The 24,419-nt window shown below is 36.2% G+C and overlaps 1 protein-coding gene across 6 annotated transcripts in view; it reads left to right on the forward strand.

The window, feature by feature from the left end:
* The window catches only part of apba1a (amyloid beta (A4) precursor protein-binding, family A, member 1a), a 104,961-nt gene extending 84,082 nt beyond the window's left edge, over nt 1-20,879 (forward strand). For 3 of the 6 annotated variants that reach the window (XM_001343336.7, XM_073951434.1, XM_073951433.1), the window contains exons 6-14: nt 890-1,035; nt 7,820-7,852; nt 8,674-8,760; nt 11,205-11,390; nt 15,684-15,863; nt 15,992-16,204; nt 16,327-16,446; nt 18,849-18,989; nt 20,422-20,879. In XM_001343336.7, coding sequence (XP_001343372.1) covers nt 890-1,035; nt 7,820-7,852; nt 8,674-8,760; nt 11,205-11,390; nt 15,684-15,863; nt 15,992-16,204; nt 16,327-16,446; nt 18,849-18,989; nt 20,422-20,493 — 1,178 coding nt within the window. In that variant the 3' untranslated portion in view covers nt 20,494-20,879. The remainder of the gene's footprint in view (nt 1-889; nt 1,036-7,819; nt 7,853-8,673; nt 8,761-11,204; nt 11,391-15,683; nt 15,864-15,991; nt 16,205-16,326; nt 16,447-18,848; nt 18,990-20,421) is intronic. The other 3 variants (XM_068221523.2, XM_073951436.1, XM_073951435.1) reach the window with 1 other exon arrangement.
* Nucleotides 20,880-24,419: the final 3,540 nt, after the last annotated feature.

Raw genomic sequence — 24,419 nt, forward strand, 5'->3', positions numbered from 1 at the left:
ATTATTTTTTTATCGCAAAATTAAGTGTTGCATTACTTACAAACCATTTGTATTTAAGAGTAGTTGGTGGTTTTTAAGATCATTCAGGTTATTAAACTATTCAAATAAACTTATATATTTAAAATTTATATATCTTATTGTGCAGGTATATAGTAATGGTTACTCTGTTTGTATAAATAATGATAATAAATAAATGCTTTTTAATGACAATAAATAAATGCTTTATTAACACAACTTTATCCAGTTTTGTGACCTAATCTGAAGTAAGGACTATGCAAATCCCTTATAAATGACAGTTAAAGGCTCAGTTAAAAAAAAAAAATCACAATACACAAATAACACTGTATCAAATGAAAAAAAAACACATTTTTCATTTGATACTGAGGCTAGTGACTGTAATTGTCGTTTATAAGAGATTTATAAAACATAAATAGTTCTCACTTTATATTAGGTCATAAAACTGGATGAAAATGAGTTAACAAAGCATTTATTAACATACAGCATAACTGTTACTAATGGTCTGATTAATAGTATAAATATTGATTTGAATGTTTAATAAACATTTAATAACTTATTCTGAATCATCTTAAAAACCAACAATTACTTTTGATTACAAACAGTTTGTAAATACTGCAATACTTAAATAAGTCAAGAAAAATTACTTCGTTTGTAGCTTGTTGTTATAAACTATCTACTAATGTCTTATAATGTACAGTTGATAATTAACAAATAATGAATTAACTATTTATTAATACTTAATAAATTATTAATAGTGTGTAGTTAGTATAGACTGTCACCATTTCCTTTCATTGTTTCTAATTGTTTCTCTTCCTATCTAGATATTCTGTAACCACAAGTCTACCTTTCCAAGTATTTTCTTTTCTCTTAGTACCAGGGCCGTGTGACCCAGAGGACCTTATTGATGGTATTATCTTTGCTGCTAACTACCTGGGATCCACCCAGCTGCTCTCAGACAAGACACCCTCCAAAAATGTGCGCATGATGCAGGCTCAGGAAGCTGTGAGTCGCATTAAGGTGAGCTGAAATGCATCTGCTACTCTGAAGTTCACTATAATAAGTGACCCTCAGTTCTAAAACCTACTGCAACAAATTTACTTTAAAATATTTGCTCCAAGATCATCATAAATGTTTCTAGAAAGCAAATCCAAAGCAAGAAATCTAGAGATGTGTATACTGTATTTATTACACAAGCATTTTATTCTTCAGATACTTGATGAATTAACTTTTTGCTGACAGAAAGTCTTACTTTGTTATTTAAATTGAATTGTCAGTTCACAGCAGATTAAGGCCGTACTTACACTATGTACAGTTGCCTCAAACCGGGCCGAAGCACGCTTGTCCCCATTCCCATCTCCCCAGACGGCCCTCACTCACATTACAATCGGGCCTGGGCACGCTTAAGTCATCGATGCTGCGCTGTTCAGTAAGCGCTCTCGCTCAGCACAGTGGAGATTTCTCTAGTTATATTGTTTACGTCGTTTGATATTCAGTGACACGCAGTCCTATATTTCGCCGAACAGATCTGTAACTTTTGGCACTCATAAACAATCATAAAGCCCTCTTGCTGCAGGAATGAGGAGGTTTGCTGAAGGTGCGCAGCTGTCGTGGATTGAGGGGCTTGCGTATTTAACAAACTACGGCAGTTTGCGTTCATTGAACAGTAAGATTGATTAATAAATCCATATAAAACAGTCCCTTAAAAGTCACGTCTCGCTTTCAGTTTCGGGCTTTGGCGCGTTTGTTTGGCGCGCCCAAGTGAACCGCGCTCAGGCCCACCTCTTCCAACTGGGCCAGGGCCGGCCAGGTGAACCGTGCCTAAGCCAGATTCAGCACACTCACACTTCTCAAACGATCCGGGAAACGGGCCTGGGCACTTTTCGAATAGCATAGTGTTAGTACGCCCTAAGAGAGATGGTTGTAAAACTGTGGGATGGTTGTAAAAGTATGTGTACACAATCTTTTTTCAGTAATAAAATGATTCTATAGTCAAATGCCATGATTCTTGTTCCTAAAGGACCAGCAACATTTACCATCTCCTGCCTGCTCATCCTCTTGTGTCATTATACAGTCATTCACTCTGTCACTTGCATTACTCAGCATTTTTTACCTCCACCTAAAAAAATGCAGTAAACCCAACACATGTGCCATTTAGTCTTCCTCCAGCATATCCCTTTGTATAAACATTTTGTGTTGAAATGTTAAATTACAGATTGTGTTGTGTATGGAGCCAACAATGTTGGAATAGTTGTTTGCAAATTAGTATACTTATGTGGTCACTGAACAATAATGGCCCAATCCCAATTCTATTTTTGCACCCCTACCCCTACCCATTCCCCTTTGCCCTTGAAATGGGGTGTGAAGGGGAAGGGCTTCAAAATGTACCCCTAAGAAATGGGACACCACTACAACACCTGCACACGTCATCATATGTCATTGCGATCTCTTGCTTCATAAGAGATCAGTTATTCCAGTTGTGCAATTTTTGGGTATTTATCTTCAGGAAATCATTGAAGGCAACAATATTATGTTGTCAAAACAATATATTGTGGCAATAAGCTCGTAACAGTACTGTGCATTTACACCCTGGCCATATTCACAAAAACAGCATTAACATTATTATTTATGAGTTTAAGCCATGTCCCATAATTACCCCATAATGACGATGTGAAAAAAGTTTATTTTTTTGAAATTGTTACAAATTTATTAAAAACTAAATAATGTGAAAAATTACATGTACTTAAGTATTCACAGCCTTTGCTCAATACTTAGTTGATACACCTTTGATAGCAATTACAGCCTCAAGTCTTTTTGAATATGATGCCACAAGCTTGGCAAACCTGTCTTTTGGGAATTTTTGCCCATTCCTCTTTGCAGTTTCTCTCAAGCTCTATCAGGTTGGATGGGAAGTGGCAGTGTACAGCCTTTTTCAGATCTCTCCTGAAATGTTCAATAGGATTTAGGTCTGGGCTCTGGCTGGACCACTCAAGGACATTCACCGAGTTGTTGTGAAGCCACTCCATTGATATTTTGGCAGTGTGTTTTGGGTCATTGTCCTGCTGTAAGATGAACCGTCACCCCAGTCTGAGATCAAAAGCATTCTCGAGCAGGTTTTCATTCAGGATGTCTCTGTACATTGCTGCATTGATCTTTCCCTCTATCCTGACTTGTCTTTAGAATTTTAAGGAAATAAACAAATTTAATCCATGTTGGAATAAGGCTTTAACATAACAAAATGTGGAAAAAGTGAAGTGCTATGAATACTTTCTGGATGCACTGTAAATCAGCAAAATTGAAATATTTGCATGCTGAAGACCTAAAAAACAGGCAAAAATACCAACAGGGTGCATGATAATGTTTTGGGTACATATGGAGCAAACCAACACAAAATACCTCATGCCCAATAAAAGGGCATCAAAATGGCTGACAGATGGCAGCCAGTGATCTTAAAATTCCTGAGTGACAGATAAACAAACTCTAATTGGAGGACCTTATTGTACAGCACACCCAGTACTATCAACCGGACACTCCTCTGGCACTTCAGTCCCCTGACTTGCCACTATCACTTGCTGCTTGATGCCACAGGAAGAGTACCCAACCACCACACTCTTGGGGAGAATGTGTTCAACAGGGGTTTCATTTTTGGATCCTGGCTGGTGGAGAAGAGTGCTCAACAGGCCTGGGGGCTCATGTACGAAGACGTGGAAATCCTACCAAAACATTGCATACCCACTATGCTGTAAATGTGCGTACGCAGAAAAAAATTCAGATGTATGAAACACTGCCTACGCCAAATCCCACACATGTTCTTTTGTACATCTGAATGAACATGAAACTGAGCGCAACATGCACGAGTGCAAAACCTCTCCCTACCTCCTCCCACGTATGAATATGCTAATGACTCTACTTTGAATTGAATTGAATGAAAAGGTTTTGGAAAGTGACTCTATGTGATGGTACAAATGGAGGTAAGAGATCCAATGCAGAAAAATAAAGAGAGGTGTTACCTTGGCTCTCATTGGCTCATCGAAGACCAGACAAGTGACAGCAGCATTCTAGATCATCTGTAGAGATTTAAGTGTGCAATATGGAAGTCCAGCTAGAAGAGAATTGCAGTAGAACAGCCTTGAAATGACAAGAGCTTGGACTAAATGTTGTACAACATGATCTGTTAGGAAGGGTTGGATTTTTCTAATGTTGAAACATGCAGGATCGAGCTGTGTTAGTATTGTGCTCTTTGAAGGAAAGCTGATCATTTAGGATTACCCCAAGGTTCCTTACTGAATTGCATGGTGTAATGGTAGATGTTCCCAGTTGGAATGAGAAATTGTGTTCAATGTGTGGAGTTTTTTTTTTGCCAGATTAAGCTGTAGGTGATGGTATTTCCTTCAAGTCGAGATATCCTCCAGGAAGTGTAAGATCCTTACAGTTACGTTGGGTTATCGGAATGAAATAAAATATTGAGCTGTGTGTCATTGGTATAACAATAATAAAAGATACCATGTAATTGAACGATAGCTCCTAGTGATGTGGTGTAAATAGAATATAGAAGGAGATCAAGAACACCCTTGTGACCAGCTGATGAGCTTTGGCGACCTATGCTTTCCAGGCACCCCAGAATGATCTGTTGTGAGGTAAAACTGCAACCAGCAGAGTGGTGTTTCAGTGATGCCCACTGAGTGTATCGTACCACATCAAAAACAGCAGACATGTGCAATAAAAACAGAATAGATTCTTTTGTAGCAAATTATAATGTAGATTAAATTGCACTCATATCTACATTAATAATCTGTAACAAATTATAATGTAGATTAAAGTAATCACATATCTACACCATTATTACTGTAACAAATTAGCTTGTTACCTTTTCCACCGTTAGATTACAGTGCTCGCGTATCTTCTGCCCCATTATATATATATATATAGCGGATTAGTTTAGCGGGAGGAAGATCAATTTGAACGAGGCTTCTAATGAACCGACTCTTTAGATCCGAACAAACAAATCATCCAGCGATCGTTCGAGTGTACAGTCGAGTTTATTATGGCTATTGCAATCAAAATAAAAACCCATTAAGTTTGAGCAGGGTAACAGAGCGAACTTTAAGACATTAGATTCATAAATATACACAGGCATCTTTCTTTAAACAAAATTAAACTTTATTGACTAATCTAACAGAAACTAACACCTAACACAAACACACATTCATACAAGTGTAGAGAAGAGTAAAGAAAGTAAAGAGGTTAGGAGAATGTAATGATGGGGAAACTTCTGAGTTTGTGAGAGCAAACCAAGCGAACCAAACATAATCAAATTCACCCTTCTATTGTCTCTTTAGGGTTGCCTTTAGTTTACATGAGTTGAGATGTAAGTGTACTTGCATGTGTCCATGTGATGTAAGGAAGCTCCCTTGGTTGAGCATGTGGTTGGTGGTACTTTTTAGAAGAAGAGTTGAAAAGGAGCTCTCTCTGAAGAAGAGTAAGTTGAAGAGGTTGCAGAGTTTGAAGAGGTTGCGGTTTTTAAGAGCATGGTGTCAGAGAGTTGCAGAGCAGAGAGATGGTTTAAGAGAGTGAGTGGTTTTTGAACACAAGCTTTATAGAGCAGGTTCGGATCCACCCTCCATGGAAAGTTGAACAATTAGAAACTAACTTCCCGGAGACATGACTTTATGACTCTTTGTCCGAGGCAGAGGAATTTGCATTGGCAAATTTGATGCAAACTGAGGCAGAAATGTTCAAGTCTCTTAAAATGTTAATATGTTGCACTCGTATTAAGATAAAATGTCAACGACCAATAACGACCAATAAGTACAGAAAGTTAGCTTCAAAACAACTCTAAACATGAACAGTTTATGAGCTTGTTTAGCCTCGGTTGGGTTAAACATTGTATGCAGAAGTATTAAAACCAATAATATTAATACAGGAGCAAGGGAAACGTTCCAAAACACATGATTACACATAAAGAGAGAGTAAAGTTTACATAAAAACATCAGTCTTAAGCAAGAAGCTTAAAGAAGTCCTGGAAAGGTCTCTTCTGTGCGGTGCTGTGGGCACATTCCTTTGGGTCATAAATACCTTGGAATCAGATTACGACTAGACATCTAGTCTTCCCTGGGCAAAGTTGGTTGAATAATCATTTGTTGAATAAAAGCAAAATAATTATGTGTCTGGTAGGCCATATTCATTACTGCTTTGGCAATTTACAGGGCTTCAGTGAGCGAGAATAGTGCAGTCTCATCCAGTGCATCTAGCAGGTTTTTGTGTGTAAAATTTGGAAATTTGGTTTAAAAAAAAGCTTTTCCTGTGTTTGGCAATAAAGATAAGGAGAGAGACTGATCTGTAGTTTTTAATCATTGAGGTGTTGAGTGTTTGTTTTTGAGCAGCCTTTTTACCCTGGTCTGATTAAAAGTAGTTATCAAATCGCTTAAAGTCACTTCTTGTCAGCGATTTTATCAACACAAATAGCCTGTATTTTAGGTGAATGTTATCTTTTAAATGAAACTTGGCTAGATGACAGTTGTAATGCAGCAGTCCTAAATGAAGCAGCCCCTCCTAACTTGTGTTTACAGAGCTAATAGGAGAGGTGGAGGTATTGCTGCTCAAAGATGCTCAAAGACCTTTGTGTGTGAGCAGGTGCCATTTGGTGACTAAATGTCCTTTGATTATCTGAGTATGGCACTGAAGGGTGCTCCACACATTTTACTGATCATTATCTACAAACCTCCAAAATTTTCTGCAACTTTTATTGATGATTTTACAGAGCTGTTATCAAAAGTAACCTCTGAATTTGACTATTTTAGTATTGTTGGGGATTGATAATTAATAATTCAGAAATCAATGCTGTAAAAGAACTCATGACTGTTTTAAAGACAAAAACTCACTCACAGTTGTGGACACACTCCTGATTTTTTAATAACTAAGTTGTCAATGATGTCACACTATCTAATCATTTCCTTTGATATATTAATCTAAACTGCTTATCTTAATGTCCTATAATGTAGACTTAATGCTTAACAATTCATGAATTAACTATTTGCTAATGCTTAATAAATTATTTATAGTGTATAGTTATTATAAAGTGTTAGCAATTTTTTTTTTCACTTGTCATGCATTTATGGTGTAGGCTCAATAGCAAGGCACGCTTGCTCGTCTTGGTGTTGTCAATCTCAACCTGCATCTGCACAGAGTTGTCGAAGGAGGGGCCGGGTGAAAATGTGTTTTGTATTTGGACTGCAATGTCTAGTTTAACACCACTGGGTGTTAATCATACGTGATCCGAGGTGACAGTGCTAACCACTGAGCCACTGTGCCATAAAAAACGCATAAATTAAAATGTATTAAAAAATGTAAAAAGTAAGAATTTAGGGGGGTTGGGTGGAGGTGTGGTGAAGCTACTAAATTCCAGAAAACACCATATTGTCTAGCATCAAAGCATCAAAAAAAAAAAAATAATAAAAGCAAACAAATTAGAAAAAAGTATAGCACTTGACTATATACCTGAAATGGCAGAAACAATGTTTGGTGAAAATTATTGTAAATGTAATCAGACTTACTTAATGTTGTTCACATGAAGAGGCTGATGTTTATGACCTATATTGCAGCCAGTCACTAGGGGACTACTGAAATGTATTTGCTTGCCCATTGCAAAACATGTGAAGCACAGTTGGTTCAAAACCAAATATTTCAAATCTTCACGAAGGAGTGCTACTTTTCAGATGCAGAAAGTGCCTTAAATGTGAACGGTCTTGCTGAGCTTTGCTTTCTCTAACAATGTTCCTGTCTCTGTTTGTTCCATGCTAAGCAGACGGCCCAGAAATTAGCCAAAAACAAGAAGAAGGTGCAGTAATTGCTCATCAGTTGGAGTTTTTGTTTTATTTTTGTTCTTCGTCTTCTCTTTTTTCCTGGTTTCAGCACTTCAGTGTTTTCATATTTCGTGTCACTCTGACATTCTTCTGAATCCAGCAACAAGTCATGTACCTGTGTTCATCTGCACAGTCTGTTAACCATTGTTCATTCCACACCAAACATGACCTCAGTTTTTAATCACATGGGGATGTCATGGAAAGAGTTAAAGCCAGGAAGTCTAGTTTGCTGGATACAGAAAATGCAAGTGATTTTTCTTCTTCTTTGTATCGTATCTATTTGATTCTGGTACTGTGCTGTGTCAGTGACTGTTTTCGAATGTGTTTGTGAGGGATATAGCATGCTTTGCACCTCTTATTCAGCCAACCTGCACTTGGAAATCTTTTAAATCTCTTTCTCTCTTTCTTTCTTTCCTCTTTCTCTCTCACAATACTGAATTCCTTCGAATGAAGAACAAAACTAACCGAACTAACCCCATGCCAACTTGCAATACTAGCTGACTTATCAAAAACTCCCAAGCTGTCAAAGTTACACGTTAAAAAAATAAAAATAATAATAATAGCTGGTTTTGAGGTGCCTAATGCTAGATGCTTGCCAACTTCTTCATGGCATCTCTGGGCCCTGTCAGATCTCTCTCTCTCTCTCTCTCTCTCTCTCTCTCTCTCTCTCTCTCTCTCATTATTATATTATATTATATTATATTGTATTATATTATATTATATTATATTATATTATATTATATTATATTATATTATATTATATTATATTATATTATATTATATTATCTGTCTTCAGGCTCCAGAAGGCGATGCTCAGCCCATGACGGAGGTGGACCTCTTCATTTCTACTCAGAGAATCAAAGTGCTCAATGCAGACTCACAGGTACTCCATCACCTACAGCAGGGGTTCCAAAACATTTCAGCCCATGACCAACAAAATAATATGGCTGCCACTGTCCTTGGAGGTACAGTAGTTATAAATATACAAACATATTGTGCACCGGCACACACAGGTCAATAGACCTATCCAAACATATTGATGTCACAAAATAACATAAGTTTATAGCAAACAACCACACGATTTTTATAGTAGTGTATCAGTTTGTTTAATTCCAACATTAATCTTACCTAATGAGATGGGTAGGCACAATGCCTGGAGCACAGAAAGGCTTTGGACCAGATGTTTTTTTTACAATAGTTTCTGCGGTTGTTATGTGGGCTGTCGGTTAGCTTAGAATAAATGTTTCATAGACTCATTCATTCATTCATTTATTTTTCTTCAGGTTAGTCCCTTTATTTATCAGGGGGAACCACAGCGGAATTAACTGACAACTTGTCCTGCATACTGTATGTTTTAGGCAGCAATTGCCCTTCCACCTGCAACCCAGCTCTGGGAAACATCCCTACACTTTCACATTCACACTCCTACGCTACAGCCATTTTAGCCCACTTAATTCACACAAGGAGAACATGCAAACTTGAACCAGTAACCTTCCTATGAGGTGACAGTGCTAACCACTGAGCGACCATGCCACCATTGCTTCACAGACATAAGAAATATATCCACATAAAACTTGAACTCTTTACTTTTAAATGAACCAACTACATTTGAAAACAAATGTTCTTTGGTTTTGTAATCTGTATTAAACTAACGCGTGGTACAAGTGTGCTCCTTCAAACTGTAATGATTGGATGTAGTGACAAGGGTTTGATCCAAATGTAGCTTTATTTAGAATCGTCATACAGGCGAGGTTCAACACAGGGACATACTGTATGGAAGCATGCAGGTAACCCAAACGCGTAAACGAAAAACTGGCGAATGATCGAGGCAGGTGGCAAAACAAACATAAACAATGAAATAAATAAGGGTCAAAACAGAATTAGACCATCAAAGAAACGCTTACTGTACATGATGCTCACTACAGGGAAACAACACTCAGCACTGCATGAGTGTATGTGCTGTATTTGTAGTCCAAGTAGTTTTCACAAGCTTCAGCTGTGTGTGTAATTAAGAGGTCACATGCAACTGGTGTGTGAGTGCAGTGTATGATGGGACATGTAGTTCAAGTGAATGACAGAAAGTGTTCTCCAAACCAGTGAATGGAAATGCAGTGCATAATGGCATATGTAGTTCAAGTAAATAGCAGGGAGTGTTCTCCAAACGCGTAAATGAAAAAACAGGTGAATGGTCGAGGAAGGCGGCAAAACAAACAAATTTAAACAATAAAATAAAAAAAGGTCAAAACAGAATTAAACAATCCAAGAAACGCTTACTGTACATGATGCTCACTACAGAAAACATGACTCAGCACTGGATGAGTGTGTGTGCTGTATTTATAATCCAAGTGATCTTCCTAAGCTTCAGTTGTGTGTGTGTAATTAAGAGGTGACCTGTAATTGGTATGTGAGTGTAGTGCATTATGAGATAAATAGTTCAAGTGAATGACAGTAGTTAGCAGGATCACCTTACAGCAAGAAGGTCGCTGGTTTGAGCCTCAGCTGAGTCTGTTGGCTTTACTGTGTGAAGTTTGCATGTTCTCTCCATGTTCATGTGGGTTTCCTCTGTGTGCTTCGGTTTCCTTCACAAGTCCAAAGACATGCGCTATAGATGAATTGGGTAAGCTAAATTGGCTGTAGTGTATGAATTTGTGTGTGAAAGAGTGTATGGGTGTTTTAGTGATGGGTTGCAGTTGGAAGGGCGTCCACTGTGTAAAACATATGCTGGATAAGTTGGTAGTTCATTCCACCGTGGTGACTCCCGATTAATAAAGGGACTAAGCTGGAAAAAAAATGAAGGAATGAATGATACTCAAATGCTTTGTCTAGCTATGTGCAGTCACACGGGTCTTTACACTTTCAACTCCTCACACGAGGAGGGCTTCACATGAGGGCACGTTTGTCCTTGCAGCACAAGATTCAAATCACAAAAGACACTTGAACTGCAAATAAGGACATAACTCAAGATATAGTTTGTAAATTCTCAGGGTTCAATGCTAACCGTGAGTAAGTTATAAGCAGTATGAAATGTAAATCAAGATAACCCAGCATTCTGTTTACCTAGAATCAAAACTGCCTCAGATATAAAGTGTGAAAACCAGTAATTACAGGGTCGGTCATAATAGAATAGAATAGAATAGAATAGAATAGAATAGAATAGAATAGAATAGAATAGAATAGAATAGAATAGAATAGAATAGAATAACACAATAAAGGATATTAAAATTAATGTTTTTAAACAATGAAAAATTACATAAAATATTTGAAATGTGTTAATGTATTGAACCTTGATCATTTTAATTACTATTTCTATCTTCTGCGGATTCACAGGAGACCATGATGGATCACCCTTTAAGGACCATCTCCTATATTGCTGATATTGGGAACATTGTGGTGCTGATGGCCAGAAGGAGAATGCCTCGCTCTGACTCTCAGGAGAACATGGAGGCCTCTGATCCAGCCCAGGATGAGAAGCGCCAATACAAGATGATCTGTCACGTCTTTGAGTCTGAAGATGTGAGTTGTAATCAGGGTGTCATTTTTTTTTTATTGCTAAAAAAAAAACATTTATTGACTACATCTTTATTTATTAAACTACTTGTTACTTGTTTCTTTTATAACATTGTTATAATGCTGCATTTTAAAAAAGCAATAAGCCACACTTTATTATATATCATAGTTAAAGGGAGTTTAACCACTGTCTGCCTCATTTTATTCTTTTACACTTTTATACTTCGATAACACTGTTCACAAAACTGTCATGACGACTTTATACTCTTGACATATCACGTGAATATGTTGGAGATTGTATGCAGTCTTATGACAACTGTCATTTAGTGTAATTCTCTTGGTTATATCATTTTAAATGCAAAGGTTACATTGTTTAAGATATCTTGACATTACCAAGACAACAAACCTGTCAGTGTCTTTATCATGATAAGTTAAAATGACCAAAACACAGCGACTTCCGTCAGTTGACAACATTCTCAAGACAAAACAACATAAATCTGTCATAAACATGATTGTCATGACGCTATTGAAATTGTATCATGTGAAATGACAGTTGTCATAAACATGCAATTTCCTTCACATTCATGGCATTTTCAATTCCATGATAGTCTTATGAATACCCCTTCAAGTTAGGTGTTACCTATACTCCTTCCACATTTAAAGGAAAAGTTCACAAAAAGATATTTATTTAGCCACCCTCAGGTAATCCAAGTTGTACTTACTTTATTTCTCGTCAGTACAACAATTAAGGTTTAGCTGAAACTAAAGTATGATCCTCAGTGATTAAATTGACCAAAAACAAAAATACTCAAACAAAACAAAAACAAATGAAAATTAATAACACTGGCCCCTGATGGTACACTATGATCTTATGAAGTAAACAATTAGTCTGTGCTTTTCAAAAGGAGAGCTGGAAAGCCTCTGAATATGTGATTGCCTCCAGTGCTGAAGGGAAGGAGATTTTAATGCATAATATATAACATCCTTTAATTACATAACATAGTAATACTTAAAATCCTTTCTATTAAAGGTTTGTCCCTCAGCAACAGAACATTTAACACCTTTTACATGACACTGTTTCTTTTCGATGGGTTAAATGTGCCCTATAACAAATTTCTGGCTATACCTAAGCATAGTGAATAATACGAGATCAGTATATGGAAAAAGACATGTTCAAACTCGCATCAGGACACAAAATGCAGGATTATATTCTACATGTTGTATACATATTAGGTTTATATTAATGTGGTGTATTTATGTAGGAGCTCACTTTCTCTATGTAGGTCAAATAAATCTCTACACATTAGGTTAAAATATTTAACTAGACTTTGTTTGTTAAAATAGTTTTTTTGACAAATTAAATATTATTTTATTGTCCATATTCAGCGTACATCATGCTGCGTTTGTGCATCCATGAGAACTTCACATCAGTATGGAGCTCAATAATATACACGACTAATACAAATATGGTTAATTATGGACCTTCTGATTCTAGGGGTATTTTATGGAGTAATAAATAAGTATATAATCTTGTTTCTAGAGATTTTTAGAACTTACCTAGGTTTGTGTCAGGGTCACCTACTATGTATCCAGGTTTTATGCTAGGACCCAAATACAAAAACCAAAAACTTTATTAATATATAAAGAAAACAAAAAAACAGCTTAAACAACTCATGGGCGAGAAACAATAACTGGCCTGAACTCACAAGGAACGTCAACAGTTCAGCACAGAACAGAGCACACTGGAAAATGAAATAGGGAAAGCAAACTAATAAACTGATAACAGGGCTGGTGAACTTAATGATTAATAATAGGATCACAAGGTGGGTGGGACTAGACAGGAGAGCACATGGCACAAAGAGACAAAGACAAGCCATGTGCCATTGTCAAACAGGATGAGAACACACAGCCAGTGATAGCATGTTCACATGTAACACAAAAGCACACAGCCTGGGCGCAGCAGGCATTGAAGCATGCTTTGGGGCTGGAGCCAACACTCACAGACACTGATAGACCAGATGGTCCACAAACTGTTGATATGAAAAGTCTTACAATCTCTGTGTCAAATAAAAAAATAAAAAAGCATGTCACCAAATACACTTGGGGGGCTATTAAAATACCTGGGCAGCCCACCTAGGTAAAGTCTATGTGTGGGAAGTACTGTTTTGAATGGCCTGAGGATGAGTGAGTTAAATGTGCAGTAGGTGATTGTCACATTTTTGTTGTGCTGGTTAAAAGTCTCTTCACATTCTGATAGCAATGATTAATTTAAACTATCTAAATGTATTTATGTGTATTTTTATAATCTGGGTAAGGCATAGAACTAAAAATGTTCATCCAATTAAAAATTTGGGGCCAAAAGTTATGATAAGGTAGTACAAACTGTTTGTCAACAAATATGGATTTGTACATCTGCAAACCCTGTTCACGCAGATAGATAGTCATTTGTGCACAGACCGTCTAAAGCAGGGGTGTCCAAACTCATGGAGGGCCGGTGTCCTGGATAGTTTAGCTCCAACCTCCTCCAACACACCCGACTGGAAGTCTTGTATACCTAGTAAGGGCTTTATTAGCTGGTTCGAGTGTGTTTAATTGGGGCTGGAACTAAAATATGCAGAACACCGGCCCTCCAGTTGTTTAAACACAACTGGTCTAAAGTATGACACCATGGTTGCAGTATTTATTTTAGACAGCTATGATTTTTTTAAACTCTGTTAGTCACACAAAGTGTTCTTTTACAAATAGGCTGTAAGCACACAAATGTTTTTTTTTTTTATATGAGACCGATTTTCAATTTCATAATGTAACTTTTACAGCACAGGTGTCAAACTCAGTTCCAAAAGGGCCGCAGCTCTGCACAGTTTAGTTCCAACCCTAATTAAACACACCTGATCAAACTAATTAAGTCCTTCAAGCTTGTTTGAAACCTACAGGTAATTGTGTTGGAGCAGGGTTGGAACTAAACTGTGCAGGGCTTCGGCCCACCAGGAATTGAGTTTGACACCCCTGTTTTACAGCATCGATAATGTAATTTAATCAAAATATAGGCAGTTACATAGACCTACGCACTAATTTTTTGTTCAAGTGTAAAATGAGAAGAAAGGCTGCTTAAACAAAAGTGCTGCTAGGAGCAGCGAGCACAGTGAAAATTAAATTAAAAAAAACAAAAGAAAAAGTGTCAATCCTTGACTTGGTAATGTAAGTGCAATTAAAAAAAAAACAATATAAATGACAGCATGTTTCTGTTTCTAGCACGCTTTTTTCTGTTTTTTAATTAATTACCAAAATATCAATAAACAAACAAACAAACAAATACATAAATAAATGGTGTTCTTTTGCCTAGCCATCTTTAAAGAGTAATTTGGATAATTTCTTTACCTCGCCGACCTGTCAACGCCTAGGTTAAACAAAGTGCTTGTCTCCGTATAGACATCAGCAGAGATAATGCAAGCCTTACATGCATGAAATATTGCACATTATGACAAGTTTTGCTCGCTACACAGCTGAAAATGTGTGAGATATAATGAAGTTTTTTAATAGGTTTTTAATTTTGGAGTTGCAGTTTTACTATAAAGTACTAAAGATTTGTAACTGGAGAATGACATGATCTAGTGTTACCTAGCTGCACCTTTAACCTTTCCTTAATCGCTTCTGATTCTACCCCAGCATGTTCAGTATTGCAGTCAATTTGCATTGTGGTGTCCTCTAATAACATTTATCCAGATTGTGTTACTCTGCATCTTGCTGAGTCGGTTGATTTAGTAGATGAGAGCTGGTAGAGCGCAGTTATCTAATAGTTAGGGATTTGAAATCCAAAGTTTGCAGGTTCATTTCCCAGTCCTGGTAGAAATTGAAGGTATATGACCTGGACTCTCCCCCAATTATTAATACCCAGCTGAGTTGCCCTTGAGCACCTTGCCCTTGTACTTACAGAATGTGAATGTGTTTGCACTCCTACCTCATAATGTGTGTGCACACTTGGGTGAGTCAAAGACAGAGGACCAATTTCAAATGTGGGTAAAACCATACTTGACAATACTGACTTTGGTTCACTTCACCCATGAGAATTTACCTTTTTTCTATTCAGCTGCAGAGGCTTTTGATTTTAAAGAGTCTGTATATGTCACAGTCTGTGTTGGCATGAGCCCAAAAGGCAAATATACATCTGTTCTGAGGGACGCCACACTTGTTGTCTCTTGACCCATGCATGTAGCTGTTTTCTACTGTTCTTATGTCCTCTAAAATGGATAGTTAAATCAGACTGTATTCCTGATATGTTTTTTTTTATTTTTTTCTCAGGCTCAGCTCATAGCTCAGTCCATCGGCCAGGCTTTCAGCGTGGCTTACCAGGAGTTCCTGCGTGCCAATGGCATCAACCCAGAGGATCTGAGCCAGAAAGAGTACAGTGACCTCCTTAACACACAGGACATGTACAACGATGACCTTATTCACTTTTCCAAGTCTGAGAACTGCAAAGATGTATGTGGGCATGCCACATGAAAACTGAAGATTACTGTAATATTTGGCTTGATGATGCTAGTTTTTTGTAGTTTTTTAGTGTTGATTAGAGTGTGTGATAAGTATGTTTGTGTGTGGGTTCACTACAGGTTTACATAGAGAAGCAGAAGGGAGAGATTCTTGGGTTGGTGATTGTAGAGTCGGGCTGGGGCTCTATCCTGCCCACTGTTATTATAGCAAACATGATGCATGGGGGCCCGGCAGAGAAGTCTGGCAGACTGAACATCGGGGACCAGATCATGTCCATCAATGGCACCAGCCTGGTGGGATTGCCCCTCTCCACCTGCCAGAGTATTATCAAGGTACAGCTGGGCTATTATCAAGTCAACATTCCAAAAATTATATAGTTTTACAAGAAAATGTATTTGTACCCAATTGTTTTGCATTCAGATTATGCCATAATTATATTGCTTTAATGTTCAAGGGATTGAAGAACCAATCTAGAATAAAGCTCAACATTGTGAGATGCCCACCTGTGACCACTGTCCTCATTAGAAGACCAGATCTGAGATACCAGCTGGGGTTTAGCGTGCAGAATGGCATTGTGGGTATCAATTCAAATGTATTCTAATATGAGTATTATATGTATAATAGCACATTTTTTAGATGGTTCTACACATGTATGTTTACGTAAGCATATATACAGTATAACTCTATATGAGCACTGCTGTGATTTACTATTTGCCTATGCAACAATTACAACAGCGCTGATATTCAGCCATGTTGCAGTGCTACTTATGGATTTGCTCCAATAACGTCATGGCCAAAATTGCTGGCATCCCTGAAATTTTTCCAGAAAATCAAGTATTTCTCACAGAAAAGGATTGCATTACCAAGTTTTTCTATACACATGTTTATTTTCTTTATGTGTATTGGATCAAAACAAAAAAGGATAAAAAAACTAATTTGACATAATGTCAAACAAAACTGCAAAATGGGCTGGACAAAATTATTGTCACCATTTCAAAATTGTGAATAAATAAGATTGTTTTTAAGCATGTGTTGCTCCTTTAACTAACCTGGGGCATGTAGTAGGTGTGGGCAATTAAAAATCACACTTGAAAGCTGATAAAAAAGGAGAGAAGTTCACTAAGGCCCCGTTTACACTAATTCGTTTTAGTTTTAAAAAGCACAAGTTTTGCTATGGTTACGCCTCCGTCCACACTACGGCAGATTTTTGGAGCCCCAAAAACAAAGCGTTTTAAAAAAACTGGAAAGGTCGTTTTCATTCTAAAACGCTGCTGCTCCATCTCAGTGTGGATAGGGGAAAACAGAGACATCTGAATACGGAGGCGGGGCTGCAGACATTCACTGATTGGGGCTTTTTCCTCAATATTAAGTAGTAATATTACTACTATTATTAAAGTACTTTCTTAACAATAAAATGAAAACATGATATGAGGAACAGCCTATTTTCAATAGCAACTTAACAGACATCAAATGTGTTGAGGCGTCGTGTAGCTGCATAATATGAGTGTCATCTTCATACATATTTAAAGCAAAACAGAGCTGATAACATAACTTTCATTTTCATTGAAAATATGAAACATACCTCCTTTCACTGAATATCAGTTTTAATAATCAATAATGGCCATTATAAAACGATTTTTTTATGATACAACGTACAATAAGTTTATACAATATAGGAAATAAAGGTAAAGCAATCAGTCACTATGCAGAATCAGTGTATGCGGTTACATTAATTGATATATTAACCCAACTTATCCTTGCACTCAGCCAAAACACCTGAGAACAAGTAATATATTCTGAAGACCAAAGTCGGGGAATATGTCGTTAGATGTAGACAAGAGGATGAATTAAACATCATTATTAACAAATATACTGAGATTAGATCCAGCGGTAGATCCTTGATGAACAGTGCGACGTGCACAGCTCTCATATGGGTATGTCCTCAAAGCATGCTGCAGTCCATTTCAGAGTGTGAGTGTGATAACGTGATGTGCGTTTTCAGCGATTTAATGTAGACCCAGAGCTGTTCAGAAATTCTGGGTGAAACGCTAGTGTGGACGCTGATCGTTTTTATTCTAAAACGCTGTTTTAAAACTAAAACGTATTACTGTAAATGGGGCCTTAGTCTGCATTGTGTATCTGTGTGTGCCACACTAAGCATAGACAACAGAAAGAGGAGAAGAGAACTGTCTGAGGACTTGGGGAACTAAAACTGGGGGAAAATATACACAGTCTCAAGGTTACAGGTCCATCTCCAGAAATCTAGATTTGCCTTCGCCCACAGTGCACAACATTACAAGAAGTTTGCAACCCATGGCACTGTAGCTAATTTCCCTGGGTGTGGATTGAAGAGAAAATATGATATAATTATGTCCAGGCCATTTATGCAGTTTTGTGTGATATTATGTCAAATGTGCTTTTTTCTTTAATTTTTTTTGTTTTGTTCCAATTTACACAAAGAGAATAAACGTGTATGAAGTAGCACATGTTTTAATGCAATCCTTGTAGCATTCAAAATTATTTTTTAATAAAATGTTGTTTATTTGTAATGTAATGGCAAAATAGTTTTGTTTATATAGAATCTTTATTACAGTCCTTTATAATAACCCTTCAAATAAATAAGGTTGATCAGAATTGTATTTCTTGAATGATTATGTTAATGATTTTTTTTTTTTTTTAATAATGAATTTTATGTGAATGTTTCAGATGTGGCATTATTATAGTAACCTAAAATGGACTATACAAATTTTTTTTGTTACTTTTACAAAATAAATGTTATTTAATACATAAATTTATACATTTAAATACATACTATTAAAATATTTATTTCAACTAGTTGAAAACTGAAAGTAAAAGACATGAAAAACGAGAATACAAAAGACTAAAAGAACAAAACATTTAAAAACCTGTATTAAATATTATATTCTGGTCTAAAATGAAAGTTTAATGTTTTTTTTCTTCTTCTTTTCTCTACAGATTTGCAGTCTGATGAGAGGAGGGATAGCAGAACGAGGTGGGGTGCGTGTTGGCCACCGGATCATTGAGATCAATAGTCAAAGTGTTGTGGCCACCCCTCATGAAAAGATTGTACACATTCTGTCCAATGCAGTTGGTGAGGTAAGTCTGGAAAGCAGAAACAAGTCCAAGCTTGCAACTGCCTTACAAAATATTGCTCACATTATTCTTTCTCTAGTGAGCAATAGTCCATCTTATTTTTATAAGAATCATCAAATTATGGACTAAAACTGCACCCTCTTTAGCTGTTTTACGCAGACCAAAAGAAAGGTTTTTGAACTTTTATAAGTATTTTTGTACACACAACCAAAATGAATGCGATTTCTGTATGAAAAGTTCACATTTATGCATCTGAGAGGGAAACTTGAATTAAAATTGATTAAAATATGAGGAATATGTTATATTGGGAAGAGGGAAAAAAAGTCAAATTTAACTCACAAACTGCTTATAGCAGGATGTGTTTCATTTTTCAAAAAATGCATAAAAAACAAAAAGTATCTTATTCCTCAAATATTTTATTGCAGAAAATACAACATCACATTATTTGATGTGTTCCTCAGGATTTGTATTTTTTTTATTTTTTATTTTTTTTTTAAATAAGAACAAGCTTCAATTTTGGTACTTGCAACACATGTCAAAAAAGTTTAAGCAGTAAAGCATTTACCACTTTGTAATGTTGCCATTTTTTCACAACACTTAAAATATGTTTAGGGACTGCAGACAGCAAGTGATGAAGTGTTTCAGGTGTAATTTTGTCCCATTCTTCCTGCAAACAAGTCTTAAGGTCGGGACTGAAAGCAGACCAGTTAAGTACCTGTATCCTCTTCTTCTGCAGCCAGGACTTTGTAATGTGTCCAGAATGTGGTTTTGCATTGTCTTGTTGAAATATATGTGGTTGTACTTAGAATTAAAGGCAGCATATTGTGCTCTAAAATCTCAATGTACTTTTCAGCAAAGTTACCTTTGCCACTGTTTCATGGTGATGCCAGTTGCCTCCGAGCCCAGAGATGTCTATGTCACTTCTGGGCACTGTTAACATAGGGCTTCCTTTTGGCACAATACAGTTTTCATTGCCATTGGTAGATGTAACTACACATTGTGGTACTTGCCCATTTTTACTCCTTAATGACTAGAGTTTTCTTTGATGCTGCTTTTGTACCAAATCATAATTACAATCATATTTTATTTTTCAAATAATATCACTATTAAAACAATTAACCTGATTACTAGCCCTAAATTGCTCCCGTCCAAACTTTTTTGGTATGTGTTGCAGGTCTAAATGACGGGAAAGGATGTGTATTTACAAATGAAATTACAGTGACCAGACAAAATATGAATTCATTTGTCTTTATACGGTATTGTTTGCAGTGAAATATAAGAGCTAACTTTTTCTGAGTTGGGGGTTGCACAAAAAAAGAAAAAAATTAAGCTATGTTCACCAACTTTATCAAAAACAAAAACAAACAAAACAAAAATATTTTTTTTAAATAAATATACTTAACCTGACTCTCAGTCTTTTCCTCTCTTCTCACAGATTCACATGAAGACTATGCCAGCTGCCATGTACCGCTTGCTAACAGCCCAGGAGCAACCTGTTTACATCTAAAACTGCGACATGATTTCAATCTGTTGTCACCAGATATAACCTTAATCTTGATGTGAAAATGTCAGGCCTGTGAACTGGTTGAATCCACTGAAGCTCTGCTCAACATGCTTTTCCGTGAGGCTTCAGTTGGTCTTCATCTGTTGTTTTCTGTTGCTGTGAGTGAGTATGCTGTGCTGTGTCATTTCTCTTACTCTCTGGGCACTTGAAAAGAATCAAACATAGAGTCTAAAATACTGAACGAGCCCCATCACAGGAGGTGTCCTTCAAAGTTCCTATCCACTTGTTAAACTCAAACACTCTATCGGATGCCAGATGTGAAGAACCAACGGTTCTAATATATACTCACAGTATGCTGTAATCCTATTGAAAATCAAAATCAAATTGTATATATCCTTGCCTAATTCAGACACTGATTCATCTTTTATTAATTCTTAAAAGAGTCATTGCTAAAAGTGGTGTAATGCAATGTGTAGGGATGTAAACATTCACTGAAAGTTGTTGTTTTTTTTTTTTAACAGAAAGAAACGATTTAGAAATGGAACAAGTTTTTGTTATTTCTCCAATGCTTCACATTTCCTTGTAAAATAAATATATATTTAGTTTTTGTCAAATAACCAAACTAAATTGCATTTAATTTTAAATGACATCAAATTAAATAATGAAATTTAAACAAAGTTTAAACATAATTTAAACAAAGTAAAATAATAATTTGATGATTATTATTATTATTAATGATAATAATTATAATAATATTAATAAGTAGCTTTAATTTAAACAAACTAAGATTTTGTCTGTTCTATTCTTATCTTGGATTAGATTTTTTTTAAGAAACATTAACATACTAACCAATTTACTTTTACAATGTCTCTTGCTTATGGTAAGAAAATGTTGCTCTTACTTCTTTTCTGTAAATCTTAATATGTTTTATATATATATATATATATATATATATATATATATATATATATATATATATATATATATATATATATATATATATATATATATATATATATATATATATATATATATATATATATATTATATTATATTATACTAATTACTTATATATTTAAACTGATGAGAGAGAGAAACCTGAGAACACATTTGCTAAATGATCAAATGGCTTTTCCTAGTTGTAAACTTGGCCCTTTTCAGTACTTGTCATGTTTACTGTCATTGATTCATAGATGGAAGAGAGCATTTAGACAAGTGGAGATGTGCACATCTGTGGAACAAATCAAGCCAATGACAGTAAACATAGAACATGAAGTAGTACATCGAACTGACAACATGGGTCCGTGTACCATCCGATCATTTGATTAATCATTTTATTTTGGAAAACAAAACATTAGAAAAACAGTCAATATTTCGTTTTTCTGTTTGACATTTGGTTTCCACAGGCCAGAACTGCTCTGATTTGAATAAGGAAGGACCTTCATCACTATAAGCATCCATGCTCATATTTGCTTTAACCTATTTGTTATGACTTGTTTCCTGCTAATCAAGTGTGCTGTAAACACAATGACCCTAGCTGTTCAACAATTCATTTAACATCCCAACCACTTTGAATCGTCACATATTTAAATTGATTTTCAATTGGCTTTTGGTGAGTTGTTACATCCCTACCAATGTGTGTTTACATTGTTTAAAATTCAAAAAACTAATTTCTTTTGAATACAATGTATTATTGTCGCTTGTATCTGCCCTGTCATTCTAGAATGCAGTGTTTTTAATTTATTTATTTATTTATTTAAGTTAATTGTTCTGAGCACCACACCCGTATCATATCCCATGTTGGAGCACCAAATGGATACCTTTGATTTGTGTCCAACTTATGAGACATTTTTTGAAGGTTCTTCGCTGAATAAGTGCTTGTTTGTGCATCCCTGCGTACATAAAAACACTGGCTAAGAAACTCAATAAAGTGGAGCATACGTTTCACCACTAATCATTTTAAAAATGTTACTGCTGAGTAATGCAGGCAGGACGCAGAAAAACTATTTCAAATAGTACAGCATGGGATACTGCATTCACTGGAATCAGAATAAAGCCCATGTTGAGTGATCTTTGAGTGGCATATTCTATGCACATACTCGAGATTAGCAGGGAAAAGTTAGCAAAATTCCCACGCCTTTTTGTGGCCTCCAGAGAAACTATTAGGAGCCCACCCTCTGTTCACTTTTGTTTGCGATACCCACAACATCTTTTCGTAAGGCCCTTCACCATCTAGCGGCACCATTATGAGCAATTATACTTCCACATTTCTGTCTGTGTTGCTGTGTTCTACACTTCCGAAATGCTAGTTGGCAGTTTCTGTCGTCCACTGTGTTGAATTTCTTCACCAGTGTTTTGAGTTTATGCGGGAAATGTCAGCAATGCTTCTGTAACTGTAATTTAAAAACGTACAGTCATTCAACAACTTTAATTAAAAAAATAAACACAAAACAAAAGCATCCATCCAGAGCCCCTCTGCGGTGCTTGAGACTTGTTGCTCTGCTCCCATGGCTCTTGACCCTGCCCACAAGCATCAACTAGTCTACCAATCTCAGATCTTGCACTTCGTCTCATTGCAATATGTAACTACATTTTTTGAGAGGTGGCATATCACATGTCATGAGTGATCAACGATGACCACCCACATTATATTAAAAATAGTTTAGACTGATATTTGAGCTATTCAATTAAACATTGTATTAAAATATGTGGCTGAATACAGGAGAGGGTCTGTATGAAAATAGTCCAGAATAAACCTATACACACAACCTAGCCTAAACAAACAAGTAACATTAAGTAACAATAAAAAGTAAATATTTGTAATCTCTTAAAGGCACATCAAGCATTTTTTTGTTGCTATGGGGGCATGTAGTTTAATGACATCTTGAATGGGTATGTAATCATTCGAGTTGTCGGGACTCCTACAGAAAGAATGTTCACAGAACAAGCGTTAAAGATTGAAAACGAATTATCATAAGTGAGGGTGAAATCCATCAAAGCGAAACAGGACCGTTAAAGCAGTTGCTGATGAGAGACACAAAAGCAGGGAGGGTTTTATTATGCCACATTATACTGCTTCCAGTTTGTCTGATCATGAGCCCATGGGGAAGCAGTGTTGTTTTTTTGTTTTTTTTATAGTAAATACATTTTAGGGTTGTGTTATAATTCTGCTATGTGCAGTCTAATAAAATGCATGACCTATTAAACCATTTTTTGGTGTCGATGTTGGCTTGGTGACACAATGACACTATGTCACTGCTAAAATGGCTTATTTGTCTGAATTTGAACATTCTTTGAAACGTTTGCTATAATGTACTGTATATACGTAAGTCTGCAAACAATATATTAGAATTGTGTTTCTTGTATATTTGCTGCAAAAATCGTACATATTGTGCCTTTAATAAACAGGATTTACTCAATGAAGATGGCATGAAAAGTATTTGAGGTTGTCAGACGAACCCAAAACACAGTAAATCGAGCTAATCGTGAAATGGGAAATTTCCGCTCTGTAAAAGCTGTGCCATCTGAGTCATTCTTCTCAAATTTGACCCAACATGCACTGCTTCAAGTCAGAATTGCTCTGTTTATAAAGTCCAACGCAGCTATGCCCTCTTTCTTTGAGTGGGGTTTTGATAATCATTCCACTCTGTGACATCAATTTGCAGGGGGGCTTTTAGTAAGGCATGGATGAGTCTTAAAGTTTATAAAGGATATCTCTTTTAGTTTGAGACTTTCCAATTGGAGACTGTATGGATCTTATATGCACAAACAGTTTGTAGCACTTCAATGGATAAATTTGACATAGACATAAAAAGGGTTAGTTTCCTGGATATAATAAGTCCTGAGAGTATAGAGGCTTGGATACGGAAATGGTGATCCATACATCACAACTTAATGGTTAGCAGATCAAACCAAAAAGAAAAATGAAA

This window comes from Danio rerio, chromosome 5, assembly GCF_049306965.1.
Source record: "Danio rerio strain Tuebingen ecotype United States chromosome 5, GRCz12tu, whole genome shotgun sequence".
Taxonomy (NCBI): Eukaryota; Metazoa; Chordata; class Actinopteri; order Cypriniformes; family Danionidae; genus Danio; species Danio rerio.